Raw genomic sequence first — 16,917 nt, 5'->3', positions numbered from 1 at the left:
GTCCAATACGCTAACCTACCACCAGCCCTAAGAGCTCGAGCTCTCTTTGAATCTTGGGATTGCCGTCAACCTAGCACAGGCATCGAACAGGCGCAGGGAAGGCAGCTGATGGGGTTAACTCGGTGATGTACACTGGTCATGGCACCGATTTGAGAGGTGGATGATTCATGGAGGGCAGGACTGTGCGATGATACGAAGGTGAACGGAAGCAACCAACGACTGCAAATCACCTCGGTCAGAGAGGGGTGCTGCACGCAAGAGTGGTTGCAATCGGGAAACGGTAACAGCTAGATTGGGAGAACGGGGTTTAACGGAACAAGCGGGATTACTACATGTTCTGTATAAGTAAAGGTGATAGGAAGTGGTTCAGTCCTCCTATTGTCATTGTAGTTATAGAACGAAACAGTTTGATAGCTCTCAATGAGTAAGATATAAAAAAATATATCTAGGTACATCATTAACATGGTGATATGAATATATACACTGAGTTGAATCGTGCAAAACAGAACAGCATAACCAATATCACAGCAGGAAAAAAAAGAGGAAACAAAAGCCTCTGCATTTATGATTTCCTCCACTTCAAACAAACGACTGATGGCTTTTGTAAAGCTTTTGCTGGTTATTATACCGAGACGGCGCATTCTAATTACACCCACAACAGTCTCCCATCAATCTGTGCTATTCATACTTCTAGCAGTGCCGTGTTGACAGTCACAGAGGACAGAAGGAGCTGTTAAGCACCACGACGGCACTTCATTTCAGAAACGGTTATTGAAAGTCTTGCATGACCTTGTGCTCTGGCTGCAAAAGCCGCGCGTAAAGGTGAGCATTCCGGCGTGGTACTGTATGAATACTGACTGACGTGCACTCGGCTTCTGGGCGTACGGTTACATCATGCTAACCGGGCGCTATCGCTATTGTTGTCTTTCTATAAAAAGTAATAATGTTCTTGTGTGTTGAAGAACGGGGAAAAGTAATGACTCACGACTGGTATTATAGAGACTGAGCCGGGGATCGCAGAGAAGAAAAAATACTATTAAAATTAGACAGAGACACTACATGGCCAAAAGTATTTGGACACCTGACCATGAGCTTGCTGGACGTCCAATTTTAAAAACAAACAGTATTAAAACCTCTATGTGATCTTTACAGCTATAACAAGAGAAGGCTTCTCACAAAACCTTGTGCCCATTCACTCAAAAGAGCATTTGTATGGCTGGGCACTGATGTTGGTCAATAAAGTCTCGATTCATGTTCCGGTTCATTCCAAAGCTGTCCAGTGGGGCTGAGGTCAGGGCTCTGTGCAGGCCACTGGAGTGTCTTTATAGACCTTGCTTTGTGCACAGGGGGACCGTCATGCTGGAACTGAAGCTATTACGATCTCTGCTGGCTGGTTGATGGCGTCTGGACAGAGTTGAGGAATAACGCCGATCGGGGTGTGGCTCTCTGTGCACAGGGCTGATTCGCATATGAACTCGGCTGGTGCAGGTGCAAAAATGCACGTGTGTCGGAGGGGGTGTGTGTCAGTTCGCTCTCCTCAATCAGGGGCGGGGGTCAGAACCAGTAGGGAGAAAAGGGAAGAAAATGCATTAAAAAAAAAAAACTAAACAAAGAAAAAGGAGGAAGGTGCTGGACTGCGCCCCTATGTGGCCACCACTGGTCCACGTAGTCGCCAAGGATATAGGGTATGATCGGTCAGTGCTCAATCTGCAATCGGTAGCACAAAGCTACCGTATTTCTGCCTGTATCATGGGACATCAGAAAACTTTACATTCACATTATTTTTAGATAATTATTATAGCGCGGTGCTTTTCAGAGAGGGAATACAGCGCCGAGTCAAATTTAATTACCACTTTTACCCCCCTGTGGCGCTTGTGTCTATTTGTGTGTGTGTGTGTGTGAGAAAGTGAGCAATTCAAACCAACTGTCAACTTTCGCAGAAATGAATTCAAATCATCTTTTAAAGGGTGGTAATAGCTTAACATTCATTATAAACATCTGTAAATAAAGTAATACTGGGTTTATTCACACACAAAGACATATTGAATACGCTTTGAATTCTGGGAAATAAAAAAACATCTGATTGGTTTTTAGAAGAGGTGACTGCAGGCTATAACGATCGAACCGAATAAATCACGGCGCATGTACTTCGAAATGCACTTCATCAGCCCGGCTTTCACAGGAAAACCTCAGAAGAACACGCACTGACAGCCCCTTATTATGGTAAACCACGGCTGGACGCGAGAGGAAATGCACTGTTGACCCGCTTCATGTGGTACACGCGCACTGATTCACACTCGGCTGGCGTGTCGTGGACGGGCGCAGACGTGCAGCGCGGACGTGTCGTTCGGGCTAGGATCTGGTTCTTTTTGCGGATCCCTTGGGCACGGAAATTGTTCGTGTGGGGGGGGCGGAACCACTTGATGAACAAGCACAGCTCTTGTACTGTTCAGCATTAGGAATCAAGAACTTCAGGTCAGAGGGTTCCAATTCACCGAGGAGGAAACCGGAGCTCCCGGAGGAAACCCACACAGACACAGAGAAAACATGCAAACTCAACAAAGAACGGACCCAGACCGCTCCACCTGGGAATCGAACCCAGCAGTCAGGGATCTAGTAAACTGATGGTAATAACTCATAGATTATCTAATAATCCCAGCGGATATGATCAGGCGTAATGAGTGACCTCAATAAGGGCCAATCATAATAACCCAATGACATATTTCCAAAAAAGCAAGGGGTGCTCACAGGTAATGTGTACCCATTGAAATTGATCTGATAAGGGACAAGGCCCAAATGACTGATAAGTTACTTGGCGGCCAAGACTCATTGATGTCAGAGAACATACAGGCTATGGTGGAACAGTGTAGGTATGTCTAAGAAAGTCTCTTCCACCTAGCCAGGTCCAGAAAAGCCAAGATTCTACATCCTGTAGCTATGAAATAGAATAGCGAGCAATCATGTAGCTATGAACTAATGATCATGAAGTGCCAGGTGTAGCACCGCACCTGCAAGAGCTGGAAATGAACCCAGTTTGCCGGCTGCTTAAGTAAGTCAGAACAACACAGTGGCTAAAAATACACAAAAAAAAAAAGGGTACAAATAAACGATAAATAAAAGACGAACATCTGCAGCCCACGAGGGAGAAAGTGGATAGTAAAGGGACAGCGCAGACATGGGAACTGATCATCACAATAGTGCTGCACCGGCTGCCTGTGATGACCAAGTTCTTGGACTAGCGGCATCCCACCCTAGCAAGCAGCACGGCTCGTGTCAAGCGTGGGTCCAGACATAGAGAGACGTCAGCATTAAGATAGCATTTTGGGTGCCCACACAGGCAAGATATGAACCCAGATCTCAGCAGCTGCAGTTTCGAGTTCAAATCTTGTCTGTGTGGGCGCCCAGCCGGCTGATAGCACAGCTATGATGGGCAAGGTCTGGGGTTGAAGGGATGGCCGAAGAGCTGGGTTTCCGAATACATCGTATCGAAACTCAGCTCTGCCACCCGGCTGGGCTGGGCGGCTGCATGAACAACGATTGGCTGATGTTCATGGGGTCAGGGGCAAGCCGGATCATGGGTCCTCATAACTGGTGCGATTACGGCGCCTGCACAGGGCTGAGGAATAACGCTGATCAGGGCGTGGCTCTCCGTGCGCAGTGCCGATCGGTATATATGAACTCGACTCGTGCAGGTGAAAAATGCAGTCTGTACTGAGCACGTGTCGGAGGGGGCGTGTGTCGGTTGAGAAGCGTCCTCAGTTAGCGGTGGAGGATGCAATCAGGGTAACTGGACATGACTAAATTAGGGGAGAAATTTGATAAATAAATGGTAGTAACTGAAGGAAGGGTGAACTGTGGACCATAATCCCTAATTAGTAAAGGTAGGGGGTTTAACCACATACAGACTCTCTGAATAAGCATTTCTACCAGCCAGGCTAAACACATTTTATTAAAAGAAAACACTTGATGTATCACTAGACCCAGAATAACCATTAAGTCCAGCTGGACTCCCGCGTCCCCTCCCTGTGGTCTCCGCAGCCGGAATGTCCGTCATACGCTCGTCAAGCTGAAACAACACAAACATGAAGTCAGCCTTCAAGCCGCACACTCCTCCAGGTCTAAAAACAAAAGCAAAGAAAGGAAAAAAAAGTGACCCCACACACTCCCGGGTACTTGACCTCCCACACAGGGGCTTGACGGTCGTGCAGATCTGAGTGCTGCTGCTGCTGACTGGTACGAGTCGTATATCAATGTTCGTAACCTCCGGATATGTTACGCCGCCTCGCCACCCTGGCGACTCTGTGGTGTCCGGTGCACTTGATTTAGGCCTGAGAAATTCCAGGACGTTATTACGACTCCGGGCGCTGTCTCCATGCCGCTCGCGACAAACCACGGGAGGAATTTTGCACAAGGGCAGAAATACGGATAGACTGAGGGGTGGAGGGAACTTACAGTCAGGATCAAAACAAGCCGGAGGTAAATGATCAATCGTCTACCTTACAGCAAGAAGAGCCTGGGTTCGATTCATTTGCATGTTCTCTCTTTGTCCTAAAGTCCAAAAGGAGCTACTAAAATTCCCATCAGATAGATATACCCCGCCTTAACTACTTCTGCTATGCGCACCCATTTGTCTGCGCAAACCAAATCGCAAATTCCGAAAAAGGGCGCCCAGGTGGCACAGTGGGAAATTCCGCTAGCACACCAGCGTTGGGATTCTGAACTCCCCGATTTAGCGCACTCAATGTTGTCTTCTGCTGCTGAGAGATACCAGATTGCATCCGAGGAGAGCACGTCACTGTACATGCCTCCTCCGAGACGTGTACAGCCCTCCTCTTCTCGGCCCTGCATTCTGCACAGGCGTCTCTTCCGCCACCCACACATAGTCCGGCCCCTACCCTGCAGATACGATGGGCAATTAGTATCTGCTGCAGCCGACCGGTGGCAACACCGAGTCTCGAACCGAGGAGTTCAGAAACTCGGTGCTGGTGTGCTAGCAGAACGTCCCGCTGCGCCATCTTGTAGCAGTTGTAGCGAGTTCAAATCTTGTAGCAGTTGCAGCCTAGGGCAATTGTAGCCTAGAAGTTAAGGTACTAAACTAGTAAGCAGAAGGTCGCTGGTTCAAGCCCCACCACCGCCAGGTTGCCACTGCTGCCCTGAGCAATGCCCTTAACTCTCAATTGCTTAGGCCGTAAGTAAGCTCTGCTACCGGTCAACTGGGCACCCCCCTAGCAATTGCAGTCTGCCGGGTGGGAAAAAAAAAATGTGACTTAAAAAAGGGGGCGGGGTCTCAGACGCTGTGTAAGGACCCTGATTAGTAGCCAAGGCACCTGTACAGAGGTGGAGGAATGCGGACATCAGTGCATGACTGATCCACCGAAATATGGGCGAATATGAGGGGGTTGGTGGACTGCTCATGCATCGGAGGGGGCGTGTGTCAGGCAAATATACCCTCCTTGGACATGATTAGCCAGTTTAGCTGTGGAAGACAACCTGGCTATGCTAAATTGCCAGAAAAGGGGAGAAGATGCATAAATAAAACATCTCGTCTCGCCTCATTATAACGGACTTGCAGACGTACAGACTTCCCCCCTTCAATATTCAACAATATGGACTTAGGATGTGCATTAAGGATGTGTATTATGTATTGTAAAAATCTACTAATAATTTCAACTATACAGGAGGATGTGCGGAGATCATATGCAAAGTGACCTGAATGCTAAAAATGCATGAAAAATGTTGACCTCATGAGCATCACATGGACCTTATAAAATTCAAAACCATTCCCTAACACATTTAGAAGCATTACATAAGCGCAACGTGACACTTCAGGTTCGTAAACACACAATGCCAGACGTCACCGCCTTACTGAAATGGTTCTCATTCTTCCTCTCTGTGTGTTTATATGCAGGACAGAACGAGAAACAATATTCATGTGGTCGAGATGTTATCCGGGGTGGCATTTCCAGACGGACCTGCGTCCAGCGGGTCGGTCGGAGAAAGCCGTAGCCTAGATTAGACACAGACGCGGGCCGGCATGGGTTCTGTAAATACCAGGGATTTCAAATAGATTATAATCACTACCATATGCTAGTGTATAAACACGCGACGCTTAGTTCGTTTCTTGCCTCGTAAACATTCTTACAGAACGCTTTCGGTGCTTTTGGTGTTCTGTATACATTTCCAATCACTTGTTAGGAAAACCACCATAATAACAGTGTTATGATAGTTAGTATAGGGACTGCAGGAGATGTTTGGACAGCTTGTGTTTAAGAATACAGATGTAAAGTTGGACAGTTTAGAGAAACGTGCAAGGGATCCGGGGTTCAACTCTTCGCAGTGCTATCGGCTGGTCAGGCGTCTTTACAGACATGATTGGCTATGTGCTGGGGGTGTAAAACTATGCGGACCCCTAATACGGGAGCAGCCGAAAGAAGGAAAAACAGCCTAGTTTAACGTGTCCTAATTTTATATCTTAGACTGTTAATACAGCAATAAATGTTTCTGTGTTTGGCAGCCGCCTTTGCTTTACTGGCAGCCTTTAAGTCGGATAATTGAACTCTCATGTACTTGAAAAGCAATGAGATTTGTACCACAACCTCAATGCAAAGTGCATTAGAGTGCTGCTGACCTCATGGGTATATAGGGGGTAGAACTACTAGTAATTCCACTACAGCCTGTGATAAATGGAAGCCAGTCTGATCAAATGGGATGACGGGAAAACATTGAGTCACACCAAAATTGCACATTCATGTCCAGAATTCAATAGTAACATTGAGTAACATGTACAATTACTGGGTGTTATATGTGACGTTAATTGTAGTAATGTCTAACAAGCCTGTGGTCAGCTGGCCTTTTGCTGTGTGCTGTGATTGATCCACTATTTTTACCTCGTGGGAAGATTTTGCTTGCAAGTAATAAAATCAGTACCATTTATTTACTTTTAAATACAGGGGTAAGTATATAACTGCTTACCTGCAGCAATTAGGAATTATAATAATCAACCAATTAACTAATAATCAATAAACTGAACTAATAATAAACTAATAAATTCATCTCCAACAGCTGATCCTTGATGTTATTTTATTTTACTTATTTATTTAAGTGCTGCTACTGAGTGCTGATTTGAAACACACCCTCACCCACTCTCAGTGTGCATGTGGCAGCTCTGTGTACAGCTGTATTCGGAGAGAGTCTAATCTGAACGGAAGTCCTTATATTGCATTAATATTATTTAAAGTCTGACTGCGTGCTGATTTCTGATTTCTGATTTCTGCACATGTGGATCTGTGTGTATCATTACCTTTGGGAAGTTTTACATCATGTCCGAGTGTAAAGGTAAAACTCTGATTATGATTTAATAATTAGATGGATGGTGTTAGGAAGTCTTTTAATACAGTGCTCCACAACCACCCAACCATTTATTACCGGGCCGCACAGAAAGAATAAATAATCAGAGACGTTACATCAGCAATGAAAACACTAATTCCATTTCCAACATACCGATGTTTATCATCTCATATCACCCCCAGGTGGAAGCAGCGACTCACTGCAGTGAAAAAAGCTCATTTGTGAGCAGTGTAGTTATTCTATTTTGAATCCTGATGCCCGAAACTACCGTTCCTGTCATGAATGTAACTAAAGTGTAATTAACAAACAAACAAACAAACAAAACTGGAATAAATACCCCCCACAAACAGAGGGAAGAAGATGTACTCACGCTGAACGGCCCTCTACGTCTAGTTTGGTGGGGATGATGCCTTTCTTACTAAGTACGGCTGAAACCTTGTCCACCTCTCCCCGTTCCACCGCCTTCATCAACCTGTCATCGTACTTATTCCAGTCTGTGTTCTGCAAAAGAAAGCAACACACACAGAGCGCTTTAAAATAGCAGTTTGGTTCATTCTGGCGGTTAAAAACAGGTTTTGCTATAGGAAACGTAACTACGTGCACGTTATTTACTTTGTAAAGGAAATTTTGGCTCATTGGTCTTTAATTCCGCTCTTCTCTGTGGGGAAATCAATATTTTAAAAGCATCGTGTGAAGTGGGAAAACTACAGTGAAAGTGTGTGGAAGGAATCTGAAGACTGCAAGTTAAAACAAGTCAATAAATCTCAAGCCTGGAAATATTGAAATATTTTCTGCAGCATGTTGTGGTGCAATGTTTTTCCGGGATTCTCGGCATGTTAGTCTTTAAAGATTAGAAACCAACACAGGTAAACAAGCATTACAAGAAACGAAAGCGTGCATGAATTATAGAAGTGCGTACAGCCTCGAGTAGAGAACTGCTCAAACACTACCATGAGAATTCATAACAATACCTACAAAGTACAAAGAGGTGCATTTGAGCCATCGACTCATGACTGTGATGCTGCTGGTCCGTCAAGCTGCTCTGAAGATACCGGGTGACACCGAAAAAACAATAAACAAAATAAAATAAAAAAACACTTTGTTTCCCTGTCAAAGGGAAGTCACACTCTACCAGCGAGTGCAGGTTCTTTCAGTTTAAGAATTCGATCTAGTAAAATCCTGCCCTCCGGACGGCTTCCTGCTCCTCCCCGGGTGCCGAGAGTCCTCGCTCCTCCCTGCGCTCTCATCGCGCCTCACGCGCGGAGCTGCTGCAGAACAGGGGCCAGCCCTGGGACAGCAGCTCCACCTCAAGCTGAAATCTCAGTTCTTCCCGTCGGGTTCTGCTGCCCTGTCGGATGAATTCAGCACACAGCACTGGTCTTCTCAAACTCCAGGACTCCTGGTCTGTCTTTGTCCCGGTCTGAGCTTCTGACCCGCCTCTGCTTCCTTCTCTCGCTTCAGAGCTGAATGACAAGGTCCGTCCGGTCCTTGGTGATAAATATGTGATCTCTTCGGGGTCTAAAATATCCCTGTAAACAGCATGCAGACCGACTCTCCGACTGGTTACCTTTTTACACCCCCCCCCCACAAACCTTTCTCCAATGACTGATCAGGGGACAGCCGCTAAGAATAACCCATCCCGACATGCTCGGCCTATGAGTAATGATAGTGGAGAGTGGAGAGTGAAGCCAGCCAAGAAGAACATCTTTAATAAAGCATAAACACATGGTAGGGACGAGGTGGTATGACTACACATGACGGTTAATCCGTGTTTATGCATGTATTGCAAATTCAATATGATCAGAACTGTCCATTCCAACTAGGGTTAAAATGTGGACCAGCTCAGACTGGAATCAGCCAATTTCCAGTAACATTACTGATCAAAAACTGGCCCAAGTGCCTTTTTTCCCCTACAACTTAAATATTGTGTGATATAGAGCGTGTCCATCTGGTGCTCGGATTGCACAATGGTCTAATGAGCAAGTGTCCGAATCTCAGCAGAGCTACCGACCCGTCCGAGCATCCAGACAAACCCGATTGGCCGTGTTTGTAGGACGGAAGGTCGGACAGGGTCTAATCCAGCTGCCGCTGCATTATGCGATCTTTGGGACTGGTGGTCTGAACGGCTGGACGAGTATGGGGAGTCACATAGAGCTTAGCGTGGCTCTCTATAGGCAGTACGAGTGTGTGTGGGAACCCAACACTGGCGGGTGATAAGAAGCGGCCGCAGATTGGACACGTGACGGAGGGGACGGTAAGGTCACAAATACTGTAAAGCTTGTGTGTGTGCTGATGTATTCTGATAGAAACTAGATTATGCCCCCGCGCTACACATTTATAACTCCTCCCCAGGTTTAGGGGATCAGACAGATCCAGATGTTTAGCGTGCGCGGTACTGCCATGGCATTCGCTTTTCCTTTTTGCTTGGCATAATTTAAACCATGGCAACCGAACGGCCACTCGCTACGATAATGATGATGATGCCGGTGTAAACACAGGGCGACAAGAGACATCATGACAGAGCTACCAACCTGGCAATTGGCTGTGTTTGAAGGAGGGAAGGTCAGACAGGGTCTAATCCAGCTGCCACTGCATCACACAATCTTCGGGACTGGTGGTCTGGGCGGCTGGACGAGTATGGGGAATCACATAGAGCTTAGCGTGACTCTTTATATGCTGACGGAACCCAACACTGGCAGGTGATAAGAAGCGGACGCAGACTGGACGCGTGACAGAGGGGGCGTGTGGTGATCCAGCGGATAGTAAGGTCACAAATACTGTAAAGCTTGTGTGTGTGCTGATGTATTCTGATAGAAACTAGATTATGCCCCAGCGCTACACATTTATAACTCCTCCCCAGGTTTACCCTCATTCTGTATCTTGCATTCTCATTGGCTGTCACTGCCAGTCAACCTGATCGCAACACTTTTTACGCTGCAGGAAATTTGAACCATGGTAACCAAAGGGCCACAGGTTATGATGATGATGATGATGCCGGTGTAAACACAGGGCGATGAGCGATCAGCAATTCGGGCGACAAGAGACGAAAAATCGCTGCCGGTCTTGTTCAAAGTGAGACGTTAAACAGTGCACACACAGCAATCGAGAGCCGATTTTCAAGCCCTGAAAATCAGCGAATGCTGATTTGTCTCCAATCTGGCGCATCTGAGCGAAAATCAGGGCAAAAATCGTGAAGTATGAACTTGCCATTAATGTGACAACTTACAAATCAGTCAAATACTAGAAAATCTTTCAATTTGCTGGTTTCTTTCTTTCTCTATCATTTGATTTGTTATTGTTTTACCACCGCTTTTCCCTGGTCATGGTCGTGTTGGGTCCGGTTTCCTAGGAATCAGTAACACAGCGCAATGCACTAACACACAGAGCCATACTTGGAAAAATGCATTATTATCTCATGAGCAAATTCAAACCCGGGACTGAACCAGAGCGTCAGATACGATCCCGAGGTCGGTGATGCATCGTGGTGCGAACTGGAGCTCTTCGTGCCGGACGAGATGGCAGTGCTGCTGATCCGGCCTCACGGTAGCAGGATTAGGTATCAGCTTTTTTACAATCGGCTGTCTGGGAATTTCGAAAGCCCCCCCCGGTCGCTCGCTGCCGTCTCTGCACCTTGGTGGTAAACACTGCGTATAAAATCTATTTTAAATACAAGACATCATCTTTTAAATCGGGATAGGGAGGGTGGTTTGGGGGACACGTTTAATTTACAGACTGCAGCAGCGCAGGGAGGCGTCCGATTACTCCCCCCTGAGCGCCGCCACCCTTTCCGAGGCCGAGCGGAGCCGACTGAGTGGCAGCGATCTCTGAAAACATGTGAGAATCTCTTCACACGCTCTAAATGAGCCATATGAGAGGGGCTGCGAGGGGAGGGGGGCGCTGGCTACCCTGCTCGGCGACACGGAGACAAAAGATCAGAAATGGACACACGCTTATATATGCTCACGTAAATATATGTACAAGTGTGTGTGCGCATGTGTGTGTATATATATATATTAAATCAGGGTGTGTATTTTTGCTTAGTCTTGCTGAAAGGATGATGAATGATGGCTGAGAGGTGTTTATAGCTCATTCACTTAATGTCAGGTTAAATATTCAACAGACACGCATATCACAAAGGAAAAAAGGGCGGCGGCTCCTTAAATAACAATAGACATTAAAGGTATTTCAATTTACATAAATATAGAACGTGTTACCGTCCAACTGCAGCACCCTGTTGCGGAAAAGATGGAACCACTGGACAAATGCAGTCGTCTGCCAGTGTTCACAGACCGACTGCTAAGATGAAGCAAGTCGAGGGGGTGAAATCCTGTGCGGTGCTAATGTTGCTGATGCGGAAAAGTGAAACAGTTAAACCATGGCAACGATGAAGCTGCCGGTGTGAACACAGATCGATGAGCAATCAGTGATTCACATCTGAACACAGGGTTACACCTGGGTCTTTACTCTGCAGTGTCGTACACGCATATACACCGATCAGCCATAACTTTAAAACCACCTCCTCTATCCATTTTATCAGCTTCACTTATATATAGAAGCACTTTGTAGTTCTACAATTACTGACTGTAGTCCATCTGTTTCTCCACGTACTTTTTTAGCCCGCTTTCATGCTGTTCTTCAATGGTCAGGACCCTCACAGGACCACTACAGAGCAGGTATTATTTAGGTGGTGGATCATTCTCAGCACTGCAGTGACACTGACATGGTGGTGGTGTGTTAGTGTGTGTTGTGCTGGTATGAGTGGATCAGACACAGCAGTGCTGCTGGAGTACTGACCACTCTATTAGACACTCCTACCTAGTCGGTCCACCTTGTAGATGTGAAGTCAGAGACGATCGCTCATCTATTGCTGCTGTTTGAGCCCTTCATCAGTGGTCACAGGACGCTGCCCATGGGGCGCTGTTGGCTGGATATTTCTGGTTGGTGGACTATTCTCAGTCCAGCAGTGAAATTGAGGTGTTTAAAAACTCCAGCAGCATTGCTGTGTCTGATCCACTCATACCAGCACAACACACACTAACACACCACCACCATGTCAGTGTCACTGCAGTGCTGAGAATGATCCACCACCTAAATAATACCTGCTCTGTGGTGGTCCTGACCATTGAAGAACAGCATGGAAGGGGGCTAACAAAGCATGCAGAGAAACAGATGGACTACAGTCAGTAATTGTAGAACTACAAAGTGCTCCTATATGGTAAGTGGAGCTGATAAAATGGACAGTGAGCGTAGAAACAAGGAGGTGGTTTTTAATGGTATGGCTGGTCGGTGTATTTAAGCATGAACAAAAATCAAGTGTGTGTGTGTGTGTGTTCATGTGTCCTGACTCCTTCCAAGAAACATCTTTCTTGGATGCAATCAGCAAAACAACCTGTCTGGAATCCAGCAACACAGGAAATGGAAGAAAATCTCAGAAACAAGAGTCATACTTCAGTACAGCACTCAATCTGAAGCATCTTTTTAAAAGAAATAATGGAATTTGGTAGTGGTGGTGGTGGTGGTAGTGGTGTGGTGGTGTGTGTGTGACGCAAATCAAGAAGCGAGCACACGTGGCCTTGACTAATAACAAGCTCTTCTTTCCTACATTTTTGTTGCGCCCATTCAAAAGACAAATCAGCTCTTAGGAGTTCTCGGAGCGCACACGGTGAGTAAGACTTTAAAAGCATGATTAACAGGTAAGAACAAGCTGAGAGTACAGTGGAAGGGTGGTGTTGACAGTAAAAAAGCTGGTGGCAGAGAAGGTCTACAGCCAGATTAGCAGGCAAACACAAGGTGTGGCACTTTTACATTCTTGCTAACGTGTGGTTCATATCTGAGAGACTTATTTGCTTTGTTTACTTTATCTCAAGTTAAGTAGTAGAAACAAAAGGCAATTGATGATAGTATAACATTCAGTACTGGCCACTTTTAGTGTTACAGATATAAAGGCTAATCTTTATCAGCATAAACCTTAAACATAAAATTCACACAAGTGTTAACGTTTAAAGACCTTTGTAGAAAATAGCTACCTGATTTTCCAATGGTCATGTAAACAGCATAATATGATTATCTTAATTCAGTCCAGGTCAAATTCAGATTATGATTCATTTTAATAAGGTACCTGGATTAATGTCCAGTACTCGGGTTATTCAGATAATACTCATACTATGATTAATCTATATAAGGTATCTGGATTAACATCCAGTGCTCAGGGTTTATCTGTTTGTTTATTAGGATTTTAACGTCATGTTTTACTCCAGTACTCAAAGTATTCAAGTCATATTTAGATTATGATTCATTTTAATAAGGTACCTGTCCTGGATTAATGTCCAGTACTTGGTTTATTCAGATAATACCCATACGATGATTAATCTATATAAGGTACCTGGATTATCCAGTCCAGTAATCAGATTAGTCACGTCATATTCAGATTATGATTAATCTAATCAAGATAGCTGAATTAACGTCCAGTACTCGGGTTATTCAGGTCATATTTGAATTATGATTCATCTAAATAAGGTACCCAGATTAACATCCAGCACTCAGTGTGTTTAGGTCATATTTGAATGATGAGTAATTTATATAAGGTACCTGGATTAACGCCCAGTACTCGGGTTATTCAGATCATACTCGGATTAGGATTAATCTAATTAAGATCGCTGAATTGATGTCCAATACTCAGGATGATCGATCATATTCAGATTATGATTCATCTAAGTAAGGTACCTGGATTAACGTCCAGGATTAAGGTTGTTCAAGTCATACTCAAATTTAAATTCATCTATATAAGGTACCTGGATTAACGTCCAGTACTCGGGTTATTCAGATCATACTCGGATTAGGATTAATCTAATTAAGATAGCTGAATTAATGTCCAATACTCAGATTGTTCTATCATAATCAGATTATGATTAACCTAAATAAGGTACCTGGATTAACGTCCAGTACTCGAGGTATTTAGGTCATATTTAGATTATGATTAATCTATATAAGGCACCTGGATTAACTCTGGTTATTCAGATAATATTCATACTATAATTCATCTATATAAAGTATCTGGATTAATGTCCAGTACTCAGGTTATTTAGGTCATATTTAGATTATGATTAATTTCAATATGGTAACTGGATTAACGTCCAGTACTCGAGTTATTCAGGTCATATTTAGATTATGATTAATTTCAATATGGTAACTGGATTAACGTCCAGTACTCGAGTTATTCAGGTCATATTTAGATTATGATTAATCCTAAATAAAATACCTGGATTGAGGTTATTCAAGTCAACCTCAGATTAAAATTAATCTAAATAAGATACCTGGATTAAATGTCCAGTACTTGGAGTATTCAGATCATATTCAGATTATGACTAATCTAAATAAGGTACCTGGATTAACGTCCAGTATTCAGGTTATACAGGTCATATTTGAATTATGAGTAATCTATATAAGGTATCTGGATTAACGTCCAGTACTCAGGTTATTAGATTTTGAGTAATCCAAATAAGTTCATATTCAAATTATGAATATCATCATATGGGAGCAGCCAAATAAAAAAATTAATAATGGGACAAGAAATAGAGGAAAATCGAGCAGGAGACAAGTCCAGTATCACTAACCCTCACATTTCGTAGGGGTACATGTTAAGAACCATGAATTACTAATGCCATGAGTAATAAATACAGTCAGAGATCACCTCCCGACCGTCTCTTAAGCATCAGTCTGAATACCCACAATCACCTGAAGTGATAAAACCAGCAGGTACAGGAGCTCATTATTGTGTGTGTTTACCTCCCAGCATTACTTACGGCAGGTTCTCTCACTGCAAAGCAGATGTGCTACAGCCCAAAGGAAAAAACCCGGGGCAAAACAGCCATGGATGGTTATTCCAGCCAGACGAGTTCCTACCAGCTGCAACCGTTTCACTTCGATGAAAATTCTGGAGAAATAATCGACAGGGACTTCCAAGATTGGCAGACGGTTGTACAAAAAATAACAATGCCATACTTGTCATTCTATCCAGAACAGAAAGTACGATCAGACAACCACGAACACTTGTTCCTGCAGAGTCTCTGCATGTACTTCGAACGAGGAACATGTGAAGATCTCCCAGCTGTATCTTAGCCTTAAGCAGACCCACACCTGTACTACGCCGACAGCAAAGCAAGGAGTATTTCGCGATTCAGAAAAAAAGCCTTGTGCACATCACATGATTAGAATCGGAGACACGTTTTGAGGAGATACACGAGCCTCGGGGATTTGCAACTCGAGTCAGAACTTGCCCAAGCGTCAATCAATCCACAGCGCTGTTCCTCAAGCTGTCCATTTGTAAAAAACTATCAAGTCTAAAAGGAAACTCAAGGAATGACGCGTGTAAAGCAACAGCAGCTTGGACCTAGGATACGGACATAACCGGAATGCTTGGAGGTGTCCCGAACGGCGAAATAAACACTTCACTGAGTGTGTACTGAGCACTTTTCCGCTCGTCTGACCTACAGTATGACAGAGTTGCAGCAGCTATATGGAGAATTTAGCTTTTCGACCACCAGGACCCTGGAGCTGTAAGGTACCCATACTTTCTGCAACCCTGTTGCATCATAACGTATCATCAGATAAAAGTAATACTCCGTTCATGAGCCTATAAATCATTTTATGAACCCAAAATTAACGTACGAGCATCAACAGCTGCAGCAGAGGCACTTGTGAGTTCGAATCTGAGCTCTGCTTCCGGCAGGCTGGGCACCTACACGGACAAACAAATGATTGGCTTGATTGTAAGAGAGGGTGCCGGAGGGGATTCCTCATAACTGATGCAACTACGACCTCTGCTGGTTGATCTATGGCGTCTGTGCAGATACTGGGATAAGTATACGTGTGAGGAGTCGTGTGTTAGTCACGGCTCTCCTCAGTCAGGAGTGGAATCAGCATCAGTAGAGAGGAAGCGAAATGCAATCTGGTAACTGGATACGACTAGACTGACGCGACAGTGCTATCCACCGAGCCACCGTTCCGCCCTTGTTGCTATTACCCATCAATGATATGTTTTGAATGAAGCGCTGCCCTGTGATTAGCGACTGCACGGTTGTAATTGTGGGCTATTTCCAGATTCACTGATACCCTGGGACTACAGGACGCTGGCCAAACTGCCTGTCGTATAGATGCGTGCTTTAAATGGACATCTCCAGTCCGGCAAACTTAGTTACGTCTGCTTGAGTGTAGATCTTGGCTAAGTGGGGAGCCTGACATCTGTGTTGGTATGCCAAAGAAAGAAGCAAGAAGCCGTGGGAGGCCTGTGGTGGTATGCAAACTAGAAATTGAGAAAAGCCTGCAGGCCAGCTACGAAATCCTGCTAACAAAGTTAAACTACTTAATTAAAAGTATGTGGACAGCCCTTTTAATTAGCCAGGTTTGGCTATTTTGGACAAACCCCCTTTTCTTCCACTGAACCTATTTTTGGTCTTCACACCATGCAGGCTTCTAAAGCATTTTTTCCTCCACGTGAGCGACCACTGCTCCATTTAAAATTTCAATTCACACCAGCTGCATTTCATTTCTTCAGTGTCCAGATTCTACGAA

General features: G+C 44.7%; 1 protein-coding gene across 2 annotated transcripts in view; it reads right to left on the bottom strand.

The window, feature by feature from the left end:
- The window catches only part of uacab (uveal autoantigen with coiled-coil domains and ankyrin repeats b), a 51,656-nt gene that overhangs the window by 18,535 nt on the left and 16,204 nt on the right, over window positions 1-16,917 (bottom strand). The window contains exons 1-2 of one of the 2 annotated variants that reach the window (XM_062989556.1): window positions 8,323-8,870; window positions 7,718-7,848 (exon numbers count right to left, since the gene is read on the bottom strand). In XM_062989556.1, coding sequence (XP_062845626.1) covers window positions 7,718-7,848; window positions 8,323-8,358 — 167 coding nt within the window. In that variant the 5' untranslated portion in view covers window positions 8,359-8,870. Of the gene's footprint in view, window positions 1-7,717; window positions 7,849-8,322; window positions 8,871-16,917 lie in introns of those variants that run through there. The other variant, XM_062989554.1, reaches the window with a different exon arrangement.

Source organism: Trichomycterus rosablanca, chromosome 27 (genome assembly GCF_030014385.1).
Source record: "Trichomycterus rosablanca isolate fTriRos1 chromosome 27, fTriRos1.hap1, whole genome shotgun sequence".
Taxonomy (NCBI): domain Eukaryota; kingdom Metazoa; phylum Chordata; class Actinopteri; order Siluriformes; family Trichomycteridae; genus Trichomycterus; species Trichomycterus rosablanca.
This window is presented reverse-complemented; position numbering and strand designations above follow the sequence as displayed.